This window comes from Carya illinoinensis, chromosome 6, assembly GCF_018687715.1.
Source record: "Carya illinoinensis cultivar Pawnee chromosome 6, C.illinoinensisPawnee_v1, whole genome shotgun sequence".
In the NCBI taxonomy this organism is placed as follows: domain Eukaryota; kingdom Viridiplantae; phylum Streptophyta; class Magnoliopsida; order Fagales; family Juglandaceae; genus Carya; species Carya illinoinensis.
Window position 1 is genome coordinate 25,406,827 of NC_056757.1, and position 22,826 is coordinate 25,429,652.

A 22,826-nucleotide genomic window follows, 5' to 3' on the forward strand; every position below is an offset into this window, starting at 1 on the left:
TAGATTTATAATCACATGAAACTTGAAATCTTGAGTTCAACAGGGTGGAAGAATATGTTCGACCCACGTTGACGGTTCAGCCTCCATCAATAATACAATATGGTATGGGGTCACGGTGGTGGTTTAGAGCGGTGGTGCGGTGTCCATACGTACGCATATTACAATAAATAGAATATAAATACAGTAAATATAAATAAAGAGTAAACATATATGTACAAGATTCAGCACAAAAACTACGTCTATAGATCGTTTGAATGTAAATTCATTATAATATGAATATTTTACACTCTCTTATAACTCATTATATAATAAAACTAGAGTTTCCGTCTAAAAATTGAAGAAACTCTCTCTCTCTCTCTCCAGTTACCCATAAGTCTAAAAGCTGATGTTTGATCTTAGATCCATTTTATTCGCCCCTGTTAATATTGGTGAAAAATTCAATTTTACATCACTTCACCGTTCTTTCTCACGTGCCTACCCCTCCTTTTCCGTCACCTACTTTCTTTTCCGTTACACATTTTCCCTTCCTCACCTATCCTACCCCCTTATCCTTTGCTTGTCCCTTCCTGATTATACCTCACGGGTCGGGCTTGGGGCTCCATATGGCCAAGGATTTTATCCCTTTCGGGAGGAGTATCTCTCCCCCCTCTGCGAGGGGGCTGGTTTGAGTGAATTTAATAGAATTCTAGGGAGAATGGAGAGAGCAAGAGCATTAACAATAACTTCCAAATATCAATACAAGTCTAAATTTTAGTTAGATGTGAGAAAAAACCTCTACATTAGATTAGCCAACGGTCTAAAGTTCAACACTTAAGTTACAGTCATTTTTAGATACTCTTTAAACTTGAAGAGTTAATTATTCACATGCCAAAAGATTATTTTATGAATTTTCACATTATACAATTTTCTTATTAATTGCTTCCGTCCATTACATTTTATCATTTGTCCAATATATCTGTTTTATGCATCCACCTGGGATGATCATGTTGTTTTGTTGGTTCATGTTATTAGTTAGTTTCATGAAATGGATTTTTTAAACAATAATAAAAGTACTACAAATTATTAATTAATATTTTTTTGATAAGTAAAATAAATATTTTATTTAATTATTAATTAATATATGAGGTGTATTTGTAAAATATAAAAAAAAAAATTCAAATTTTATTAAAATATATAATATTATATTATTATTTTACCTTTAAGATGGCTAATCCAATGTGGTCTCATCTAGTTAAAACTTGATGCTATGGCCAAAATGGGAGATTCTAGCTAAACTTTGGACTTGGCAATTACTAGACCATTGCCAATGCTCTAGAGATAGAAATGCAACTCTAATAGCAGGCTTAAGTCATTGATATGAAAGGAATATGTTGAAGAAACTATTTAGGACATGGAATTAAGGGCGAGTAAATACATTCTTCCAGTGTTATTTTCCTGCCGCTTCTGCACAAGATCCATTTTCTCCAAAACTAATCAGGAAATAAATTACCGACCATCTTTTCCACAAATATCAAAACTGATCAGACTCACAAATCTGAAAGCATTACCATTTACAAAAGCATTACTAATTCAGTGTCACCTATAATCAGGAAATAATTATAGTATCGAATTTAGAAGTTAGAAAGGAGTACCGGGTAATCAGATCAAACTGGCGTTATGTATTGTGTCAAAAAGTAGTGTACCTATACATTGTAATGGTGCCCTATTAAATAGAAACAGCCATTATAGACAACAACAACAGATTACTTTTCAAATTCTCTATGATCCTCTGACAATCCCACCAAAATCAACTTCTACTAAATTGAAAAAAGGTTCGAATGTAAGAACTGCAAACCTGCAATGTCCCACAATTGTGTCAGATTTGGGAAGGTTATAACCAAATCTTTTCTCCCGATTCATGAAAGAGATCCATCAGAGCAAAACACTGGTTTGTGTGTAAATGGAGCTCCCACATCTGTGCCAGTCACTCGGTTGCAATTCAAACAACACTCTCAAAAGAAACCTGGATATGGGCAATATGCCTAGGCTTCGGACTTGAAGCAGTAGCTAGCCCTTGAAGCAATTTCACAACATCAGCAGTATCCTCGAGGTAATACTTTGCCTTGCTTGGTTTTCGACCAACAGTGCAAGCGAAGATCTCTGGGGCTGCAGGCAAGGATGGACTAGAAACTGTGCTTAATATGCGCTCGAACATATCTTCATCGGATCTATCATCTCCAATGCACATCACAAAATCCGGTGGAGCCCCAACATTGACCATTCTCAAAAGAACCTTTTCGGCAACCAACCCCTTGCTGACTCCCTGAGCATGAAATGTGACATTAATCAGAAATTTCGCTCCCAATTGATGGACAAGAGAAACAACAAAAGGGGCAGGGAACAATCATACCTGTGGCTTAACTTCAACAATATGCTGGCCCCTGTGAACAACTGCGGGTTCATTAGAAAGTACACTTTCCAGATGATCCAACAACTCCTTTGCTTGGCAAGATCCAAAGTCAGGGTCAGCATCCTGATGGTGCCATACCAAAGCACTTTCTTTATTATCTATGTTGGAGCCATCAGTTGCCTCTGTATACAATCTCATCACAGGTTCCACAATATTTTTCCAATCAAGATCAGCACCAACTGGACTTGTTTCCCACTCAGAGGATCGATTTGACCTGCAAGAAGAAAAGAGCAAAAGAATCTCAGTTTCTCTGGAAAAGAACTTCAAGAGGCCAACTGGTTGCCCAAACCAGCTAACTTAGCGTACCTCAAGAAGTACCCATGTTCGGCTGCTATTCCCAGCATCTCACACGGAGCAAACCACTCACTCAGAGGACTCCGCCCTCTCCCGCTAACAATAAATACAGTGTTCTTGGGATCATTGCACAGAACATTCAGAACAGATATGACTTCAGGGCTGGGAGTTTTAATAATAGAAGTTTGTGGAACAACAGTACCATCATAGTCCAGAAATATTGCTCTTCTGTTAGTCCTTTTATATGCTGAGACAATGTGGTCAATGGACAACTTCTTAAATCCAGGAGAGAGAGAAACAACTCTAAATCCCAGACCCAAGCCCATCTTCCAGCATCGTTTACTGTAATGATCCTGGCATGCTCTGTCTAAGTCCTGCATAAAGCTGCGAGCCCAATAAGCTACATCATGAGAGCTGACATACCGATAGTGTTTCTCATGTCGCAACTGCTTCTCAGTATCACGCAAGGTGATGGCTGATTCCAAGGCATCAGCCACAGCATCAATGTCCCAGGGGTTAACCCTGATTGCTCCACTTAAAGAAGGCGAGCAGCCAATGAACTCAGACACAACAAGCATGCTTGTTCGAGGAGAATCAGATTTTATACCCATAGCTTCATCCATATATGGAGTGCCCTGTCTGCATACAATATACTTGTAAGGCACCAAGTTCATGCCATCCCTCACAGCACTAACTATACAACATTCTGCTACCGCATAATAGGCAGACTTCTCAAAACGTGGAACAGGACGATCGATTAGAATCACTGGTTCATAATTAGGTGAACCATAATCCTTATTAATCCTTTCGGCAATTAAATAGGTTTCTCTCTTTGCTTCCTCGACATCTTTGCCCAAGCCCCTTGCAGGGTTCACTATTTGAACCAGAACAATCTTTCCCTCCAGCTCTGGATGCTGCTGCAATAGCTGTTCCACAGCTAGAAGTTTAAGACTAATACCTTTAAATATATCCATGTCATCAATACCAAGAATCACCTTTTTCCCTTTAAACTGTTCTTGAATTTCTTCAATTTTGGCAGAAGTCGAGGGAAGATTCAGCACAGATTCAAGTCGACCCATATGAACACCTACAGGAAGAATTTTAATATAAACCATGCGGCCAAAGTAATCAAGCCCAATGTGTCCTCGCTTTGATTCATAATCCAGACCCAACATTCGACTGCAGCATGAGAGGAAGTGACGTGCATAATCAAATGTATGGAAACCAATTAAATCACAATTTAGCAGTCCCCTCAAAATTTCATCCCGAACGGGGAAAGTTCGGTATATCTCTGATGATGGAAAGGGGCTGTGAAGAAAGAAACCAAGCTTGACTCGATTATATCGCTTTCTCAAAAATGTTGGAAAAACCATTAAATGATAATCATGAACCCAAACAGAATCGTCCTCAGGATTAATTATTTCCATGACCTTGTCTGCAAATATCTTGTTTGCAGAAACATAGGCCTGCCAAAGCAAGCGATTAAAACGATCACCATGGTCTGGGCACATAGGTAACATATAATGAAAAAGAGGCCAAAGTTGCTGTTTACAGAACCCAAGATAAAACTTATTCTGCAGGTCATGGGGTAGAAAAGTAGGCACACAATTGAAGTCCTCCAGTAGTTTTTGTGCAACCTCTTCTTGTTCATTAGCATCTATTTCAACCTTAAGAGAACCCACATAAAGTACCTCTGTTTCAGAAGAGAAACCATCCTTTAACTGTAATAGAATTGAATCCTCATCCAAACTGAAGCACCATTTATTATTTTCTGTATCCCTTTTGGCATGCAAAGGTAGCATATTTGCCACTACAATTTTCCTCTCACAAAAAACATCAGAATTCCCATCATTACTGCCATAACCATCCAAGTCAGAGATGATTCCTGGAGCAGTCATGACCCGTGGAAGCATTCTGGGAGTATGAGGAACATCCAATAGGTCTCCATAGGCCAAGTCTAAGAAATTGGCACCTGATCTTAATGCCATTAATGACAAGTGAGAATTATTTCCACCTAATCATAGAGGAACACTTCCAAACAGAATCTTTTCTGGCTGAGCTATCCAAAAACCTAGAGAAATAAAATGGATTACCCACATCATTATGTTGTTGACAATAGAGCTCCAAAATCCACATAAAAACATATTCATACAAATAGATCAGCCAGCATAAATATATATATATATATAATAGAATGTTCTCTGATTGCTCAAATGTAGGATCAGGTAGGTCATTCCCTACAGACATTTTTCATAATTCCACAAACAAGTCCAAAACCCAAGCTTCCTCAATCATATGTCAGGGCATTTCAAACAAGCTCTCTGTTCAATACCAGCTATAACAAAAGCATCATTGACTAATGTACAACTGAAAATTACTTAAAAAAAAAACCATAAAAACAGAGGCACTTTAGTTGCTCAAAGGATAATGGTGGAATAACACAGAGAATTTCCATTTAGCTTCAAAAGCAGGGAAAATTAGTTAGCTGGGAAAAGGTGTTGAAAAATATATGAACTTTCCACCAGAAGTTGAAAAACCTTTCAAATAAAATACAGTATTATGCAATTTGCTTAACCAATAATGAATGTGAGTCCAGCAGAAATTTTCAGAAAACCAAAATTAGAAGCCACAGGCCCACGACGCCTGAATAATCTTCTTAAAACTGAAGTCAAAGACCCCTAAATCGAGAGGATCCTAACCATTGATTGTCAGCCATAACTTTCATATTTGTGCTAGAGCTAAAAAATGGTAATCAGATATTCCTTGTGATGATAAAAGAAGCTTCTAGCTCTTTCAACTGGCTTCCACTGCAGAGGGAAAAGAATTAAACATATTCCTCCCCACAGACCACATAATCTATCTGGGCATCCAAAACCAATCTATGAGAGACCAGCCAACATATAAAGTGTTTTAATAGACTAAGTGACATTTTTTTTTATTGATAAACAATATTTTATCGAGCATGAAATAGACAAAGGCCCGAGTATATGAGACATATACAAGAGCATCGCCTATGCGTGCTAGTTTAGCGATACGAGGAAGACATGAAAAAACATGCCATTAAAATCAATTACAATCAACCAACTAAGTGACATATTAACATCATAACATGGTGATACACCAATCTGTATTCTCTTAGGTGATCTCCTTAACTGTGATTTCGATATTCATAAAATTCACCAGCTTTAGAAATGGGATCCCTCTTTGCAATCAATTAATTAGATTTTAGTCTTGCCTAAGAATTTATCAAGATGTAAACAATATAACCTCAAAAACAGGAGGGAAAAGAAGTGTTTCAAGTTCAAGAAGTGGGGATAAGTGATCAGATGGGCTTGTGGACCAAATGTACTGTGGGCTCCTAATGAACTCATTAATTTATTTGACTTCTATCATATAGACGCTTTTTTAAACTACCGGTAAAATATCAAATTTATTGGTAGGGCTGAACCTAGGGCAAGCTGATCTGTGTTGGCGGCCAAACCAAGGCTCAGCCCAACCTTTCCAAACACTAAGCCTTTATCCAATCCAACTTGACATACAGCCTCTACAATTCGGCCCAAGTGTCACGGACTTAGAATTTCTTCACTCGACCCGTGCGGCCTTAGGAGGCTTTCTCTCCCACAAAGCTCCTAAGTAAGCCTTCTAAAGGACTCAAGACAATAGAGAACAAACTAGAGAGAGAAGATAGAGAGAGATGCTCTAGAGAACTTGTTTCTCTTATTGCTTGGTGATTTACACAAATGAGAGCCCCTCTATTTATAGGGAACTCTTGGTACAAAGAATGGTTAGGATTGTGACACTTGTCATCAATCCAAGGGTAAAGAACTTTCTAGATTCCTACTCTAGAATTGTCTATAACGCCCCTTCTAGATGACTCCACACAATTCCACAAGATTACAAAGGACTTGGAGGCTTCTAGAAGGTTGGCAAATTCTCTAAAAAACCCTAGGTGGTGACATTCTCCCCCACCAAGCTTCGCGACGTCCTCGACGCGGTGTCCTCATGGAACCTTCGGATGTGATCTTCAAATTGCCACAACGTCTCCTTTGGTTCCCAAGTTGTCTCGCTCTCGGGCAATCCCTTCCACTTGATCAAGTATTCTTGGCGTGGCATATGACTCTTTCGCCTGATGACACGGTCCGCCAAGATTTCTTCTACTTCTTTGTCGAAAGTGGTAGTTATGCCCAAAGGTGCACGCTTAGACTCTCCCCGTGTTGGCTCTTCTTCATCACCATGGTAAGGCTTCAAGCAGCTGACATGGAAGACTGGATGAAGTTTGAACTTGGAGGGTAAGTCCAGCTTGTAGGAGACCTTCCCTACTTTCTTGATGATTGGGAATGGTCCCTCGTAACGTCGTACAAGCCCCTTGTGTAGCTTTCTTGTGAACTTGTGTTGGCTCGACAAGATCTTTACTAACACCAAGTCGCCTATACGATACTCTGCGTGCCTCCTCTTCTGATCAGCCCACTTCTTCATCTTCTTGGTTGCTTTGTCTAAGTAGGAACGGGTCACATCCAATTGCTCGTTCCAAGATTTAGCAACCTTGAAGGCTGTCGGACAATTCCCCGCGTAGCTTGTCTCCAATGACTGGGGAGTAAGTGGCTGTTGTCCCATTACAATCTCAAATGGGCTCTTGTTTGTGGACTCGCTTCTTTGTAAATTGTAGGAGAATTGAGCGACATCCAATAACTTGGCCCAATCGGATTGGTTGGCACTAACAAAGTGCCTCAAGTATAACTCTAACAAGGCATTCACCCTTTCAGTTTGCCCATCTGTCTGAGGGTGAAAGCTGGTAGAGAAATGTAGGGCAGACCCCATAAGCTTGAATAGTCCTGACCAGAACTTTCCTGTGAAGCGAGGGTCTCGATCACTGATGATGCTCCGTGGTAAGCCCCAATACTTCACCACATGCTTGAAGAATAATTTTGCAGTTTCTTTAGCTGAGCAATCTTTAGGAGCCGCGATGAAGGTGGCATACTTGGAGAATCGATCTACCACCACAATGAGGGTACCGCAACCCTCGGATTTAGGTAGAGCCACTATGAAATCCATGCTCACACTCTCCCATGGATGTGAAGGAATGGGTAGTGGTTCTAGCAATCCTGCAGGACTCTGATTCTCCCCCTTATCTTGTTGACACACAAGACAGGTCTTCACGAAGAGTTCCACCTCGTCTCTCAGTTGAGGCCAATAGTATGAAGCTTCCAGCAAAGCTCGAGTACGTCGTTGGCCCGGATGTCCAGCCCACAAGGAATCATGGCATTCCTTGATAAGGTTCCTCCGTAGGTTTCCCCACTTTGGAACAGAGATTCTCCGCCTGATGGTGTAGAGAAGACCGTCTTCTACCCAGAATCTCTTAGTCTTCCCTTCCTTAGCCATGCTCACCAGGTTCTTGGCTAAGGGATCATGCTCCATGCCTTCACGGATCACATCGAGTAGCTCCCCTTGAGCTTGAGTGATAGCAGCAAGTTCACCCTTCCTACTCAATGCATCAGCAACAAGGTTGGCCTTCCCGGGTTTGTACTCCAAGACAAAATCAAATTCTGCCAAGAAGTCTTGCCATCTAGCTTGCTTTGGACTTAGTTTCTTCTGACTCTGGAAGTAACTAGTGGCAATGTTGTCTGTCTTGACCACAAAATGGGAGCCAAGCAGATAGTGTCGCCAAACTCTGAGGCAATGGATGATGGCCGTCATCTCCTTCTCTTGCACGGTGTATCTCCTTTCAGTCTCATTGAGTTTGCGACTCTCATATGCAATGGGATGTCCCTCTTGCATGAGAACTCCCCCTATGGCAAAGTCTGATGCATCGGATTGTACCTCAAAGGGCTTGGTACAATCTGGTAAGGCCATGACCGGTTTCTCCGTGATGGCTGTCTTCAGATCGTCAAAAGCTTCCTGACACCTTGATGACCACTCCCAGGCCCTGTTCTTCTTGAGCAAGTCGGTGAGGGGGGATGCTCTTGTGGAGTATCCCTTTATAAATCTCCTGTAATAGTTGACAAGCCCAAGGAAGGATCGGAGCTCGGTAACCTTAGTGGGAGGCTCCCACTTCTTGATTGCCTCAATTTTTCCCTCCTCCATGCTGAGTTTTCCACCTTGGATTTTGTGGCCAAGGAAATGGACTTCGTTTAGAGCGAATGAGCACTTCTCCTTCTTGACATAGAGTTGGTTTTCCCTTAAGACACGGAAAACAACCCTTAGATGCTCCACATGTTCTTCAAGGGTAGAACTATAGATGACAATATCATCTAGATAGACTACCACGAACTGATCAAGATAGGGATGAAAGATCTTGTTCATGAGCGTGCAGAAGGTAGCTGGAGCATTTGTGAGGCCGAAGGGCATCACTAGGAACTCGTATGCCCCATAGCGAGTTACACAAGTTGTTTTGGCTTCATCTCCTTCCGCAATTCTTACTTGATAATATCCCGATCTTAGATCAAGCTTGGAGAAGTACTTTGCATGGCCTAGTTGATCAAATAAATCAGCAATCAAAGGAATAGGGTACTTGTTTTTGATGGTTACCTTGTTTAGAGCTCGGTAGTCGATGCACAGCCGCAACGACCCATCATGTTTCCTTTGGAACAACACAGGTGCCCCGTATGGTGCCTTTGAGGGTTGGATGAATCCGGCATCAAGTAGCTCCTTTAGTTGCCTCCTTAGTTCTTCAAGTTCTGGAGGTGACATGCGATAAGGGGCTTTGGCGGGTGGTTTGGCGCCGGGTTCCATCTCGATCTGATGATCCACCTCTCTCCTAAGTGGTAGTTGCTTGGGCAACTCGGGAGGCATGACGTCCTCATAGTCCCTGAGGACCCTTTGGATCTCCTTGGGTGGAGGGGAGGAACTCTTCACTTCATCCTCCTCCATGGAGGCCAAGTAAGACACCTCTCCCTTCTTCCATCCTTTCTTGAATTGCATGGCGGATAGAAGTTGGGTGGTGTTTGGCTTGGACACGGTGGGTATCATGCATGGACCCCCTTCCAAGATGCATACCGAGTTATAGTGGGGAAGAGACACTACATTGAACTGTCTCAAGAATTCCATCCCCAACACGATGTCGAAATCATCCATAGGAGCGACCGAGAAATCCACCGTTCCTTTCCACGTGCCAAGTTGTAGCTCCACCCCGTGAGCTACGCCATCAAGGGGTTTGGCTTCAGAATTCACAGTCTTCAGCCATCCTTGACCCTTCTTAAGAGGAATCCCTAGCCGTGTGGCCTCTTCCTTCTTAATGACGTTATGAGAAGCTCCTGAGTCGACCATGGCGTGACTCTTCTTCCCATTAACTAACACTTCTACAAACATCAAAGACCCATCCTTGGTGGTTGGCTTTGTGCTTGCCTTTAGGGAGTTGAGAAGTTGTAGACACCCCAGGTGCGACTTCTCTTGAACTTCCTTCTCCTCCAACATAGCGTTGAGGGCCTTCCGCTTGGGACAATCTCTAGCCCAATGTGGGCCGTTACAAAGGAAGCAAGCATCCTTTGGCTTCTTGTCCTTTGAGTAGTCCTTCTTGCCCTCCTTTGATGTTGAAGGCTTGTCTCCACGGTCTTTGTATTGTGGCGGCTTGAACCCCTTCGCTCCCCCACCCTTAGTGTGATTGTCCTTCGAAGACTTGGGTTTTGAAGAGTTGTCACTCTTATGGTACTCAAATTCTTCTAAGGTCTCTGCCACGGTCAGGGCGGTGGAGATGTCGTTGACTCCATGACGCTTGAGTTCTTGAGCCACCCAAGATTTGAGACCATCGATGAAGTTGAAGAGGAGATCTTCTTCACTCATGTTTGTAATTTGAAGCATGAGGGCAGAAAATTCCTCAACATAGTTGCGGATAGAAGAAGTGTGCTTCAACTCCTTCATTCTCTTCCGCGCATGAATTGCCACATTCTCGGGATAGAATTGCCTCTTGAGTTCACGCTTGAACTCTTCCCAAGAATCAATGGAGCAAGTACCCTTCTCTATCTCACTATGCTTACGACGCCACCAAGTACCAGCAAGATTAGTAAGATAGAGGGAAGCAGTACGTACCTTGACACGCTCGTCTTGCATGTTCAAAGCTTCAAAGTAGCGCTCCATGTGCCACATGTAGTTGTCAAGTTCTTTGGCATCCCGCTTGCCATCGAACTCTTTTGGTTTGGGGGTATCCACCCTTGGTGTCGCCATCATCCCAGCTCCGACGACGCCCCCATTGGCCACTGCACGCTTGCATATAGCCCAATCCGCCTTGGTCTCCTCCAGACCGACGCGGTATTCCTCCATTTGTCCTTGGAGTTTTGTTAGCTCCCCCAAGACCCGGTCTTGGAAAGCAACGTTCTCAACACGTTGTGCTTCGATGGTAGGGTGGATGGTGCTTAGAATGGACTCCTTGAGCGATTCGGATTGTCCCTCCAATCCTAGCTCCTCCATACCTTGCTCCACGATGTCAAGTCGGTCCCTGACATCCGCTACCGCCACCTCCATCCTGGTCACCGTGTTGTCGAGGGTGCTCACCTCCCTGTGAGACTGATCCCATTCCTCGATCTTAGCCAATATCTTGGCCATGGCCCTCTCGATCCCATCGAGACGAGACTCCATAGATGAGCTTGAGTCCTTCGACCTCTTGCTCTTTCTTGTCTCCTGGACCTCCATGGTGATCTCACTTGGATCCGCCATCCTAACTTGGTTGGCTCTGATACCAACTGTCATGGACTTAGAATTTATTCACTCGACCCGTGCGGCCTTAGGAGGCTTTCTCTCCCACAAAGCTCCTAAGTAAGCCTTCTAAAGGACTCAAGACAATAGAGAACAAACTAGAGAGAGAAGATAGAGAGAGATGCTCTAGAGAACTTGTTTCTCTTATTGCTTGGTGATTTACACAAATGAGAGCCCCTCTATTTATAGGGAACTCTTGGTACAAAGAATGGTTAGGATTGTGACACTTGTCATCAATCCAAGGGTAAAGAACTTTCTAGATTCCTACTCTAGAATTGTCTATAACGCCCCTTCTAGATGACTCCACACAATTCCACAAGATTACAAAGGACTTGGAGGCTTCTAGAAGGTTGGCAAATTCTCTAAAAAACCCTAGGTGGTGACACAAGGCTGAGGTTGGAAGGGCTGAGCTTTGGCTAGATTGTAAAACTGGGTTGGGCAGGCTGATCTTGACGGCATAAGTTTTAGGCTAACAGGTTAGTACTCAGCCATATGATAACCAAAATACAATAGTTATGTTAACATAAAAGAGATATAAAGATGATTCCAAGTTGGGATAACTTACTTCAAGTACAGAACTTAATCACAACATGCAGTACATATAAAAATAAATAAATAAATAAATAAACTGTCTTATTAACTATAGATTGCTATATTGTATTAAGGGCTGGACTTATGGATTGCACTGAGGAAGCTTGGGTATTATGGGTCTCCACCCTAGCCCAAAATGAGCAGAAGAAAATCTGTGAAAAAAGAGGCACAAATATGAAGTTCCAATTTAAACTACTACTACATTTACTTTGGTCTGAAGCATCGGAATCTACAATATGTTACATGATTGTACACGAATTAAAACTCGAGAAATTCATTTTTCTGTTATCAAACAAAAATCATCCCCGCCAAAGCACATATATGTCATACTTAGACAAAAAGTCTTGAGTATATTCTAGGACATTTTATAACTATTTTAAGCTCCCACCTGCCATAAATAAACCTAAATTTTCAACTCTGCACTTCCTCTGCACCATGAAAGGAAACAATCCATGTAAGGGTAAAGAATCTTCCAACGCTCAAGTTACATTCATGAAAATCTTTGAAAACTGTTTATGGCTGCATTTAAATTTAAGGATGTCTAACTTTGAATTGAGCAGGTAATAGCAATACATCCACACCAGAAGTCAACTTTTGTCATGCAAAGTTTTCCTGGAAGTATTTTCAGGGAAAATTATTTATGGCATCAATGGATATCTGATTTTGGATCTTGCACAAATCAAGTCTTTTGTCAGGTAAGGACAAAACCTCCAAAACTTTGTTTATCTCTGTGAAGTATAATTTCCCCAGAAAGTATTTTCCCTCAAAATTGAGGGCCCCTCCAAAATAGTGATTAGTTCGTATACCAAAATAGTAGTCATGATCAATAAGCCAGGCAGAAATATCACAGTTCCGAGCTCTTTCACCCCGAAAAAAACATTCTAGATCTCAACGTACTAGCGAAACACCCCCCCCCCCCAAAAAATAAAAATAAAAAATAAATAAATAATATGTCATTAAAAACCCAAACATCTTACCAGAAACAAATTCAAAACGATGTGGAATTTTCAAGTCTTAGTGACGCCTTACCAATAAATTCCTGCCAAAACTGCCCAAATTATATATACATAACACCAAGAATCCAAACAGATATGTATATGTATTATGCAAAAACACGAGTAAGATTTTTGAAATCGTAGATAATGGCTCTAACACGTCCCGTCAGGTTCCAGGAGAACAAAACGAAGTAAAAGACTCCTTAATCTCCTTTATACTCTCCGACGAAACACCGGAGATTAAAGAAAAACGCAGATTTATTACGATATTTTCGTTTTTTTTTTTTTCCAACACTTTTCTCGGCAAGCGAACGAGGCGTTTATGAAATTCAACAAAACAAAACCCATACCAAGTCAACCGCAAAGCAGAATAGAAGACACGCAGAGCTTGAAAGGTCCAAAAAACCCCAACCTCAAGTAACCGGCGGTCGGAGACGGGTTGCGCGGCAATATTTATCGGAGAAGTATGAAAGTGTGCTCGGAGAGAAAAAAGAAGAGAAGCCGGAGAATGCGTTTTGGATTGCTCGAATAATTTCCTATATATAAATGTAAATATAAATAAATATATCTCGGATAAGCTTAACCCGCCCCAGTGGCAGCCCCAGCCAGTTTCGGCTTTTCAACTCCTGGCTTCGGGACTCGCCTCGGCTTGCGTTTCCCATTTTTCAACTCTGCAGTAATGAAATGACCATAATGACCATAAATTAATGATAATACTAAGAAAATGAGGAGGAAAAAAGCGTGCTAGTATATTTCCTTTAATAAAAGATAAATGATATCTGTAGATAAGTTTGATAGAATATTTTTTTAGAAAAGTGGATAAAATCTTAAAATTAAATTAAATTTATATTTTTTAATAATTGATTCTAATTTTTTTTTAAATATGTGAGATTCTTATAATTAAAACTATATCTAATATTAATAATAAATAAAATAAAATTTAATTCAAACAATAAAATAAAGAAAATGAAAAGATTGGTGATGCTAAAAAGAAGGCTAGTTGAGCTAGAGTTAGACATAGTTTAGATAATAAGATGAGATGAAATGATTTTAAATAAAATTTAAATAAAATATTGTTAGAATATTTTTTAATATTATTATTATTTTAAAATTTGAAAATTTTAAATTATTTATTATATTTTATGTAAAAATTAAAAAAATTATAATAATGAGATGAGGTAAAATTATTTCTATATACAAATGGACGTTAACCAAATATCAATTAATTTTTAAATGGTGACAGGCTCTCGTAGTATATAAATAACAATATCCTCCATTATTGTATTTTTATTTATTTTTTTTATTATAAATAAAGCTAAAATTGTACTTTTTTTTTATTTAATAGTCCTTATTGTTCTAAAATAAAGCTAAAAGTTTCAAAATTATTAAAGAATATTGCATTACAAGAGAGATAATAATTAACAATAATGTAATTTTTAATATTATTATTCTTTTAAGGAATCTCTTCTTATTCAAAGATGAGAATTTGATAGGTTAAGAAAAATCTTGAGAATGTTTAAGATATATATATTTTTTTAAGTAGATATGTTGCTTGCCGGATCTTTTTAAAGTAGATAGAAAATTTTAAGTAAATCTCTCTTAAAATGTTTTGTATTGGAGTTTATAGAAATGAATAGACAGAATTAAAAAGTTAATTTAACGTAATTTCTCAAGGATAATTTTTATTTTTATTTTTTATTAAAAAATAATGCTAAATACAATTTTAGGATCAATAAGTTCGCGAATTCCATTTAAAAAATAATAAAATCCATAATTAAAAAGTAAGTTTTCATATGGAATCGAAATGTGTCCCTATTTTTTCAAATGGGCTGTGCATTGCACACCCTATAACTATATAAATCATTACCCATTACAAATTTAAGTAAATAATTTAATGAAGAGTTTTGTTACTCATAAACTCCACACACCTTACATTTTTTATTTTTTAAAATGTTTTTTGAATTTTTTTAACTAATTTAATTTTTTTATTCATTATTCATATATCAAACATTTGGTAAAAGAAAAAAAATTAAAAAAATGGTTGGTATGTAGTGTATGGACTTATGAATAGAATTTTTCTTTAATGAAAAGCTAGAATAATTTTCTTTAGATTGGAAGTTGCTTTGAAGTTGAGATTCTTTTTCAAAAAGAGATTAACCAAATACAATGGAGACCTTTTAAGTATTTCATCTCTTTAAAAAGGAATAAAATTCACTATTAAAAAATTAGATAAAAATTAATTTTCATGTAAGTTTCATATTTATCTATTTTTTTTAAATGAATATGTAGAACTTGCATACTTTAAAACTGTAAAAATTATTTTCTATATTTTCAACATAGCCATCAGCTGCTAGTGCAAATGAGTGTATCTTTATCCATCGGGCTTTGCTAGATACAGTCGGTGTGCAGTCGACTGTACGGAATGAATAAAAAAAAATTATAAAAAAATTATTTTATATTCAGGAAGACCTACATGAATAAAAAAAAGTTATAAAAATAATTTTTTTTTCATATAGGTCTCGTATTAATTCACTTTTTTCTCCACGACTGCACGCCGACTGCATTTCCCGACTGCAAAAAGTATTTCTCTTATCTAAATACATGAAAAAAGGCATCAGTGTATCTTATAAATCAACTAGTTTATTCACATAAGATTATAGCTCAGTATAAAAGTGGGGTTTTTTTTTTACATATATTTTTTAATACTATTAAATATTTTATAAAATTTACAATATCATTAAAAATATTTTCTTAATATCATATATATATATATTTTGTAGTGGTGACTCCAAGTGTGAGCTGGGAGTGGTGTGCTTAGCATTTTCCATAAAAATATTACTATGGTTATGTACTTTTTTACTATATCATAAAAATATTACTAGGGTTATGTACTTTTTTACTATATAAGTAATTGTTGTGTCACATCAATGGCAACGATAATAGTACCTCCAATATTGCAAATTGTAATCTTTTATAAAGGATTTAATCGTTTCATGTAAATCTTATATAGTCATAATGATGCTAACTACATTTCATCAAACAATAATAACTCAATAGTGTAGTGAATGATAGAATTACTTTTCATGATATTGTTATTTTTTAAATATGTTCTTTATGTTTATGCATAAACTTTATAATATTTAATATTAAAATAACTATATCTATAAGTCGGTGTAGAATACATATCTTATAAAAATAAAATTAAAAATAAATTTTATACTCTTCAAATCCCTTAGTTAGAAAGTATTTTAAAATCGATTCAGGATTTAGGTTAATTGGGTTAATTCAATTTTAATCGATCATAAATCAAATCGATTTTAGGGCATTTTTTAAATTGTTCATAGAATTACTTCAATCGACTGATTCGAGCTGATTTCAAATTAATTTGAACCAATTCCAAAGAATTCAAAGTCTTGTTTATCATTTAGAGTATTTGATAAATGAGTTTTGTTTTAAAATTTATTGTAAAAAAATATGATACAACTAAAAATGTAATAAATTTTTCATCCTTAGTTCTTTACTTTCTTTGGGGGAACAGATAAATAAACTATATTTTGTATTAAATTTGTTAATGTGCATAAATGCTGCCATTGCCATGTGTTGGTATCTTAATGGTATTTATCTTCTTTATAGATCGAATTATACGAAGCAAACAAATGTGGATAATTAAGATCAAATATGGGAATTACATATATATTAAAACTATTTCGATTCATAATATATTTTTATTGAACTTAATTAATAAATTCAAAACTCTCTTATACATCCGATTAAATGATTGAATGCATTGTGCGCGTATATACACACATATATATTTAAATTTTTTTATATTATCCCTAGAGCGATGTCAAATTTTTATTGATTTGTCGGCTTCATTGAATCTGTCATTCCTTAATTTTGGCTTTTCAAAACTCACTTTACAATCAACATAATGGAATTAGCAAAGAGAAATTATATTTACAGTTAGAAGATTTGAAAATTTTGTACTTGTTTTGAAAAAAATAGGTGAATTTGAAATTCATACAAAAAAATTATTTTTTAATAATAGACTCTACTTGCTTTTAAAATGAATGTGCATGACTTGTGCATCCTATTATCATATCTACCATTACTCATTAGAAAATGACATTTATCATATTATTTGACAATCTGGTGTTTGACTGTTAATGTCTAAAATTTGCATAATAGGCTGGAAGGGAGGAAAAAATTATTTTCAGCCTACGATGATTATTCTGACTCCAATATGATATTCTTCATGTTCATTTATAAAATAAATAATAAGTACGCGAATATAAATAAATAAAGTGAGAACATAGATTTATGTGGTTCAGCATAAAAGTTTATGTTTAAAGATTGTTTGGGGATAAAATCTTCTATGATTGGTATTTTATAAATTTTCATGGTCTCACAAATTGTTCAATACAATAGAAAAATTTAAAATTTCAGGAGGTTGAGACAATACCCCTTAAGAGAGATATTATGAAGTTACCATGTGTGATGTAGTAATATATGCGGTAGAGAAATCATAGAGAGCGTTCTCTTTATATGTAGAGTTTTTCTCATTTTATAGATATTTATTTTCTTCTTTAGGTTGATTGAGTGCAACATATATTATAAAACTGAATTAACTTCTTTTGATTTATTTATTATTTACTTCATTTTTTTATTAATTTATCTCTTAGTTTTATCTCTTTCTTTATTAATAAGTTTTTAATGGATTAGACCCAGTTAATTTTATCCTTAAGATTAACCAAATAAAAAAATTTTTTTCTAACTATATTTCTTTTAAAAAAAATTTGAGAGAAGGGTAATTTTTAATAGGAGGATGCCAATGGAATATCAAATATGCCTTTCTTATTTTGTTTGGCTTTTGCTTTGGAAGTCGAAAAGGAATAATAATAGCCAAAGTCGTCGAGCAAAAGATGGAAAAGAACAATTTAAGAGGGGTAAAATTGACCCACGGGTTGGAGGTAGTCAACAGCGAGTGGGAATCGATGATGAGCTGTGTATGTGCTAGCATAAATGACAGCTGGGGTTAAAAACAGAAAAATTAAAAATTAAAAATGGGTTATTATTTAAATTTATTAAAGATACGCGTTTGGTTAAAGAGACAGGACGCCGCTGCCCGACCACTGCAAGTTGCTGAGCTGTCAATTTTAGATAAGCGCTGGCGAGGCGCTGGAAAGTCTCTTTTCCTCCCAACGGATACAGGCATGACTTAAAACTTAAAAAGTAAATTTTATTATTAAAAAAATAATCCTTTTATATAAATTTCATATTTATTTTATGACTTTAAAAAAGAATATATAATATTCACTAAATATCATTTGTTATACTTATATATCAATGACAAATATAATATTCACATAGTTTTTTTAAAAAAATAATTGGATCCATTATTTTATACAAATTAATTTTCATCAGTTATTACTTTTTTATTTCTTTTTTTTTTAAATGAGTATTTGAATTTCCTATTTTTTTTTAACTACAACAAAAGGAGAAATAAAATATAAACTAAATTGTTATTCAGTATTTATTAGTTGGGAATTTATAAACATAGTAAAACTTATTTTCATTTTTATACACATTTAGACTAAGTAAAGAAATTTGAATAATTATATTAAGAAAAAAAATAAAAATCCATGTCGTATGCGGTGTTTCTTTACGAGATTATCCGAGTATTGTAGGGGCACGTGGCTGATCTGTATGTGTGTAAAAAGGGGGCAGAGGCACACCCCTACTACTCCCAGTCCCTGACCATTTTCCTCGTCCCAACGACTTTCCCCCGGGGTACCGACAGTTTTTTAAGACGTGTTACACTCAGCGCACGACGCCCCCAAGCCCCAACTGCATTTGGGCCCCACTTACTCCATCCACGTCACACTCACAGACCCCCGCCCGATGATGATGATGATGATTATCGTCAGGGCTCGTGGAGACCACGCGATCAGACAAATTTATTTGTGTGGGCCCGGCCGGTGGTTTATCTGATCGCCGCGTTTGAAAGTTAAAAAAAGAAAGAACAAAAAAAAAAAAGGGATCGTTCTTATCCGGAGGACTTTAATGGGGGGTAGTTGGGACCCACCGCTCCCGATGCCTAATGGGAATGTATGTTCCAAACGCACCTAAGCACCTTTCACGCTGTTGGAGGTTCTGTCTAAGATTTGTTTGTTCTCGCGTAGAGAAATGAGAGTGGTAGTCCTGAGTATCGTATAATTATTTAAAAAAATATAAAATTTATATAAAATAAATTAATTTTTTAATCATAAATTTTATTTTTTTAAAATGATTATACAGTATTTATATATTTTATGATTATATGTAATATTACTCTTTTAATATTATTTTTATTTTAAGATTTGAAAAAATTAAATTACTTATTTTATTTTATATACAAATTTAAAAAAATTGTAATGATTATATGAAAAAAGATAATATGAATTGAAATAATTTATGAATACAAATTAGGCTAAGTCGAAGTATTTAAATAGGTTAAAAGTTTTTTAATAAAAAAAAATAGATTGTTTAGATGTTATATACTAAAGCATGTTTTATCTCAAATAAATTAAAAAATATGTTTGTGAAAAATTATCATTTGATGTTTTTTCTCAAAACTACGTTTCTGAATAATGCAAAATGTAATTCAAAATTAAAAAAAAAATTGTCAATGGATAAAAATACTACAAATTTCAAATAATTAGAACTTTCAAACTTTTAGAAATATGATTATAATTTTTAAAAATTCAAATAATTGTCATTTCTATCTTAGAAAACATTTTTTTAAATTCGTTTCCAAATAAATGTAATATGATTAAAAGTATTTTAAATATTTGGTTACAAAATAATAAATAACTTTTTAATAGTAGAACTTATTACTTAAGTTATAAATTATAAACTCTAAAGTTATAAGCTATATTTCTCATTGCAATCCTAAACATGTACTAATTCGTTATTAATATTTGATACGGTTATAAGTTATGTAAGTGTTATATAAGTATTGCGTATTTTTTAAAAAAGAATGTAATTTATTGTTAAAAAATTAATAATAAACTTTTATATTGAATTTTATATAATATGTTAAATTACAAAATTATTTTTATTATTAAAAAAATCTAACATATAACATGAAATAAATTAATTTATAAATTATTGTTATGAAATCTTTTTTTACTGGTAGTAGCCTCAGTTACAAATCCATATTAATATGAGTAATGATACTTAAGTTCATGATTTTTTTTTCTTTTATTCATATTGTGAATTATTGTTATGAAATCTTTTTATATTGGTGTTTATCATTTTTCTATTAACATATCAGATAATTAAGTTCATGAATTTTTTTTTTCTTTTATCCATATTCCTTTACCCAAGTAAACAAGAGGGTATCAATAGAATTTTGAGAGTAACTTCGGACAATTAAATACAATTAAGAGTCATGGTTCAAGCAATTATAATTCTCTAAATCATCTCCAAACTTTTTATTATTTTGTCGTTACGTCGTTAGAATTATTTGACGAAAAAAATTCAAAATGTGTTATAATAATTTTTTTATTTTTGGCACATTGCTCACATTCAGACTTTAAAACTTATAATTGTCCCATAAAAACTATAATAATTATTCGAATAACCGTTCGACGACCCCAATTGCGTCGAAAATTAACCACCACTTTAAACGATCCAAATATTTTCTTTTCGGGTCAATTTTTAAAAAGACAAATATTTTCAACTCAAAAAGCTATTTGGATGGAAAAAATCTATCTCATGTACTATAATTTTAGGAGCCATTAATGATAATGTTGATCAATCATTCTGGGAAAAAAATTCTTCAAATTCTGATAATAACTTCAAGACTTTAAGCGGGAAAGAGTGACATTTAATGTCCAAAAAAATATGAATAAGATGGGACGGCATTGAGCCCTGCCTGCAATCATATACACGACCAATATAGCAGCATATATGGATCCCAATATATCTTAATCTGTCACATCGACTTAATGTTTTTAATTAAAGTTGACTGGTCGGCTATATGTATATGTGTTGGGGGTCGGGGCCGAAGGCTTGTCAAGGTCGAATGATTGCTCCATCCCTTTGTCCACTCCATTTAAGAAACTGTTCCAACCCTCCCACTTGATTAAACTGTTCTAATATTTTGGGCAAGTTGTCGTAGAAGAGGATAAATATACCTGATGGAATTATGTCTTTTTAGACTTATATGCTCTTTATCTTTTAATTAACAGTAATATTAGATATAATTATAAGATATATAAATATTGTATAATCATTTTTTATAAAAGAGTAAAATTTATTATTAAAAAATAATTTTTTTATCATATAATATTGTGTTTACTTATTTTTTTTAAAAAATTACATAATATTTACACATTTCACGATTATTAATATCATTTTTTTAATTAATAACTTTCTTTATCCTAATCTTTGTGTCTATGGATGATACTCAATAAGTTGTAATATGGCAGTTCTCAACGTGGCTTATTAATTTTATTTTTAAAAAGTTTAAAACACAAATATAAAAGAATAAAATAAATTTAAAATTTTAATCTTTATCTTTTTATATTTTCAAGAGTCATTTTATTTTAAATATATATTTTTCAATTATTTTACTTTTTTAATAAGTCAAATAGCATTGTAGTGATTAGTCAAGAAAACAAAATGAGTGATATAAATTAAGATTATAATAATACCGAAGAAAGTTACATTTGTGTAATTTAAAAAAAAAAAAAATGCCAGATACCGATGCAGTGCACAGTGTACACTTTTGTGTATTTTTTTAATATTTGAAAAAACACACACAGAACTCAGAAGTGCACATCAATACATTGCATGGTGCATGTAGCATCATCTTTTAAAAAAAAATATTAAAAGTTTTTAAATAAATAAAAAAATTATATAAAAATAAATTCATAAATTAACGTATTTTAATGAAATTTATTAAATTTATTTTATAATAAAAATAATTTTATAATTTAAAATATTGAAATTTATTCAATTTATTTTATAATAAAAATAATTTTATAATTTAAAATATTATATTAAATTACGTTAATTTATAAATTTATTTTTATATAATTTATGAGGGACTGAATTTATTCGAAAGACCTAACATTTTTCATTCTAATATGATAGTTGGTTTGAGGATGGCAAGTAATTATAATAATAATAATTAAAAAAAATAAAAACAGATATATCTTTTTGGGGGATGTAGTGCGACTGTGGGCGGCGCAAAAGCAACAACCAATTCATGAATCATCAGACTTTTTTGGCGGCTATAAAGCATGATACACCACTCTATTCTTCCATGAAACCACGATTTAAATAACTGTTTCAAAAATATTTTATATAAATTAAAGTTGCTTTATATGATAATTCGTAAAATTAATATTATTATAAAATAAATATAATATATCACATAATATATACTTTATTTCGATACCATAGTTTGGATTTGGTATAAAATAATAATGATAATAATATTAATATTATTAGAAGCCTCCGAGGAAACAAACATGAGATCTGCTCTCTTATGATCGTATCCCAAGTCCACCATTCAAATGCCAATGAATATTATTTTAAAATAAATGTACTCGGGTTAAATTATAATAATGTTAAATATAATTTTAAAATATACAAGTCTCATTCATTTATTTAAAAAAAATTGAGATTCATTATAAAAAAAATGAATAAAAAGGATTTTATTTTATTTTTTTAAAATATGGATTCATACTTAAAAAAAAAAAATACACAGACCTTACACATTTGAAAATTATATAAATAATTTACAAATTTATCTAATGACA

General features: G+C 34.8%; 1 protein-coding gene across 3 annotated transcripts; it reads right to left on the reverse strand.

The window, feature by feature from the left end:
- Positions 1-1,635: 1,635 nt before the first annotated feature.
- LOC122313089 (probable alpha,alpha-trehalose-phosphate synthase [UDP-forming] 9) lies at positions 1,636-13,606 on the reverse strand. Of its 3 annotated transcripts, XM_043127817.1 has the most exons (5): positions 13,365-13,606; positions 12,997-13,058; positions 2,756-4,814; positions 2,390-2,663; positions 1,636-2,302 (listed from the first exon to the last, which is right to left on the reverse strand). In XM_043127817.1, exons 3-5 carry the CDS (start codon positions 4,729-4,731, stop codon positions 1,979-1,981), a joined length of 2,574 nt encoding a protein of 857 aa, XP_042983751.1. In that variant the 5' UTR covers positions 4,732-4,814; positions 12,997-13,058; positions 13,365-13,606; the 3' UTR covers positions 1,636-1,978. The 3 variants fall into 3 exon arrangements, with proteins under 3 accessions (XP_042983751.1, XP_042983752.1, XP_042983750.1); XM_043127818.1 differs by lacking the exon at positions 12,997-13,058 and having other exon boundaries at positions 13,427-13,605; XM_043127816.1 differs by lacking the exon at positions 12,997-13,058 and having other exon boundaries at positions 13,365-13,605.
- Between the last annotated feature and the right edge of the window lie 9,220 nt (positions 13,607-22,826).

Coding starts and splice junctions, on each gene's coding strand:
- LOC122313089 (XM_043127817.1), bottom strand. CDS start 4,731: ATGGCATTAAGATCAGGTGCCAATTTCTTAGACTTGGCCTATGGAGAC. Junction 2,664..2,755: donor GAACATGGGTACTTCTTGAG/GTACGCTAAGTT, acceptor TTCTTCTTGCAG/GTCAAATCGATCCTCTGAGT. Junction 2,303..2,389: donor TTGTTGAAGTTAAGCCACAG/GTATGATTGTTC, acceptor TTTCATGCTCAG/GGAGTCAGCAAGGGGTTGGT.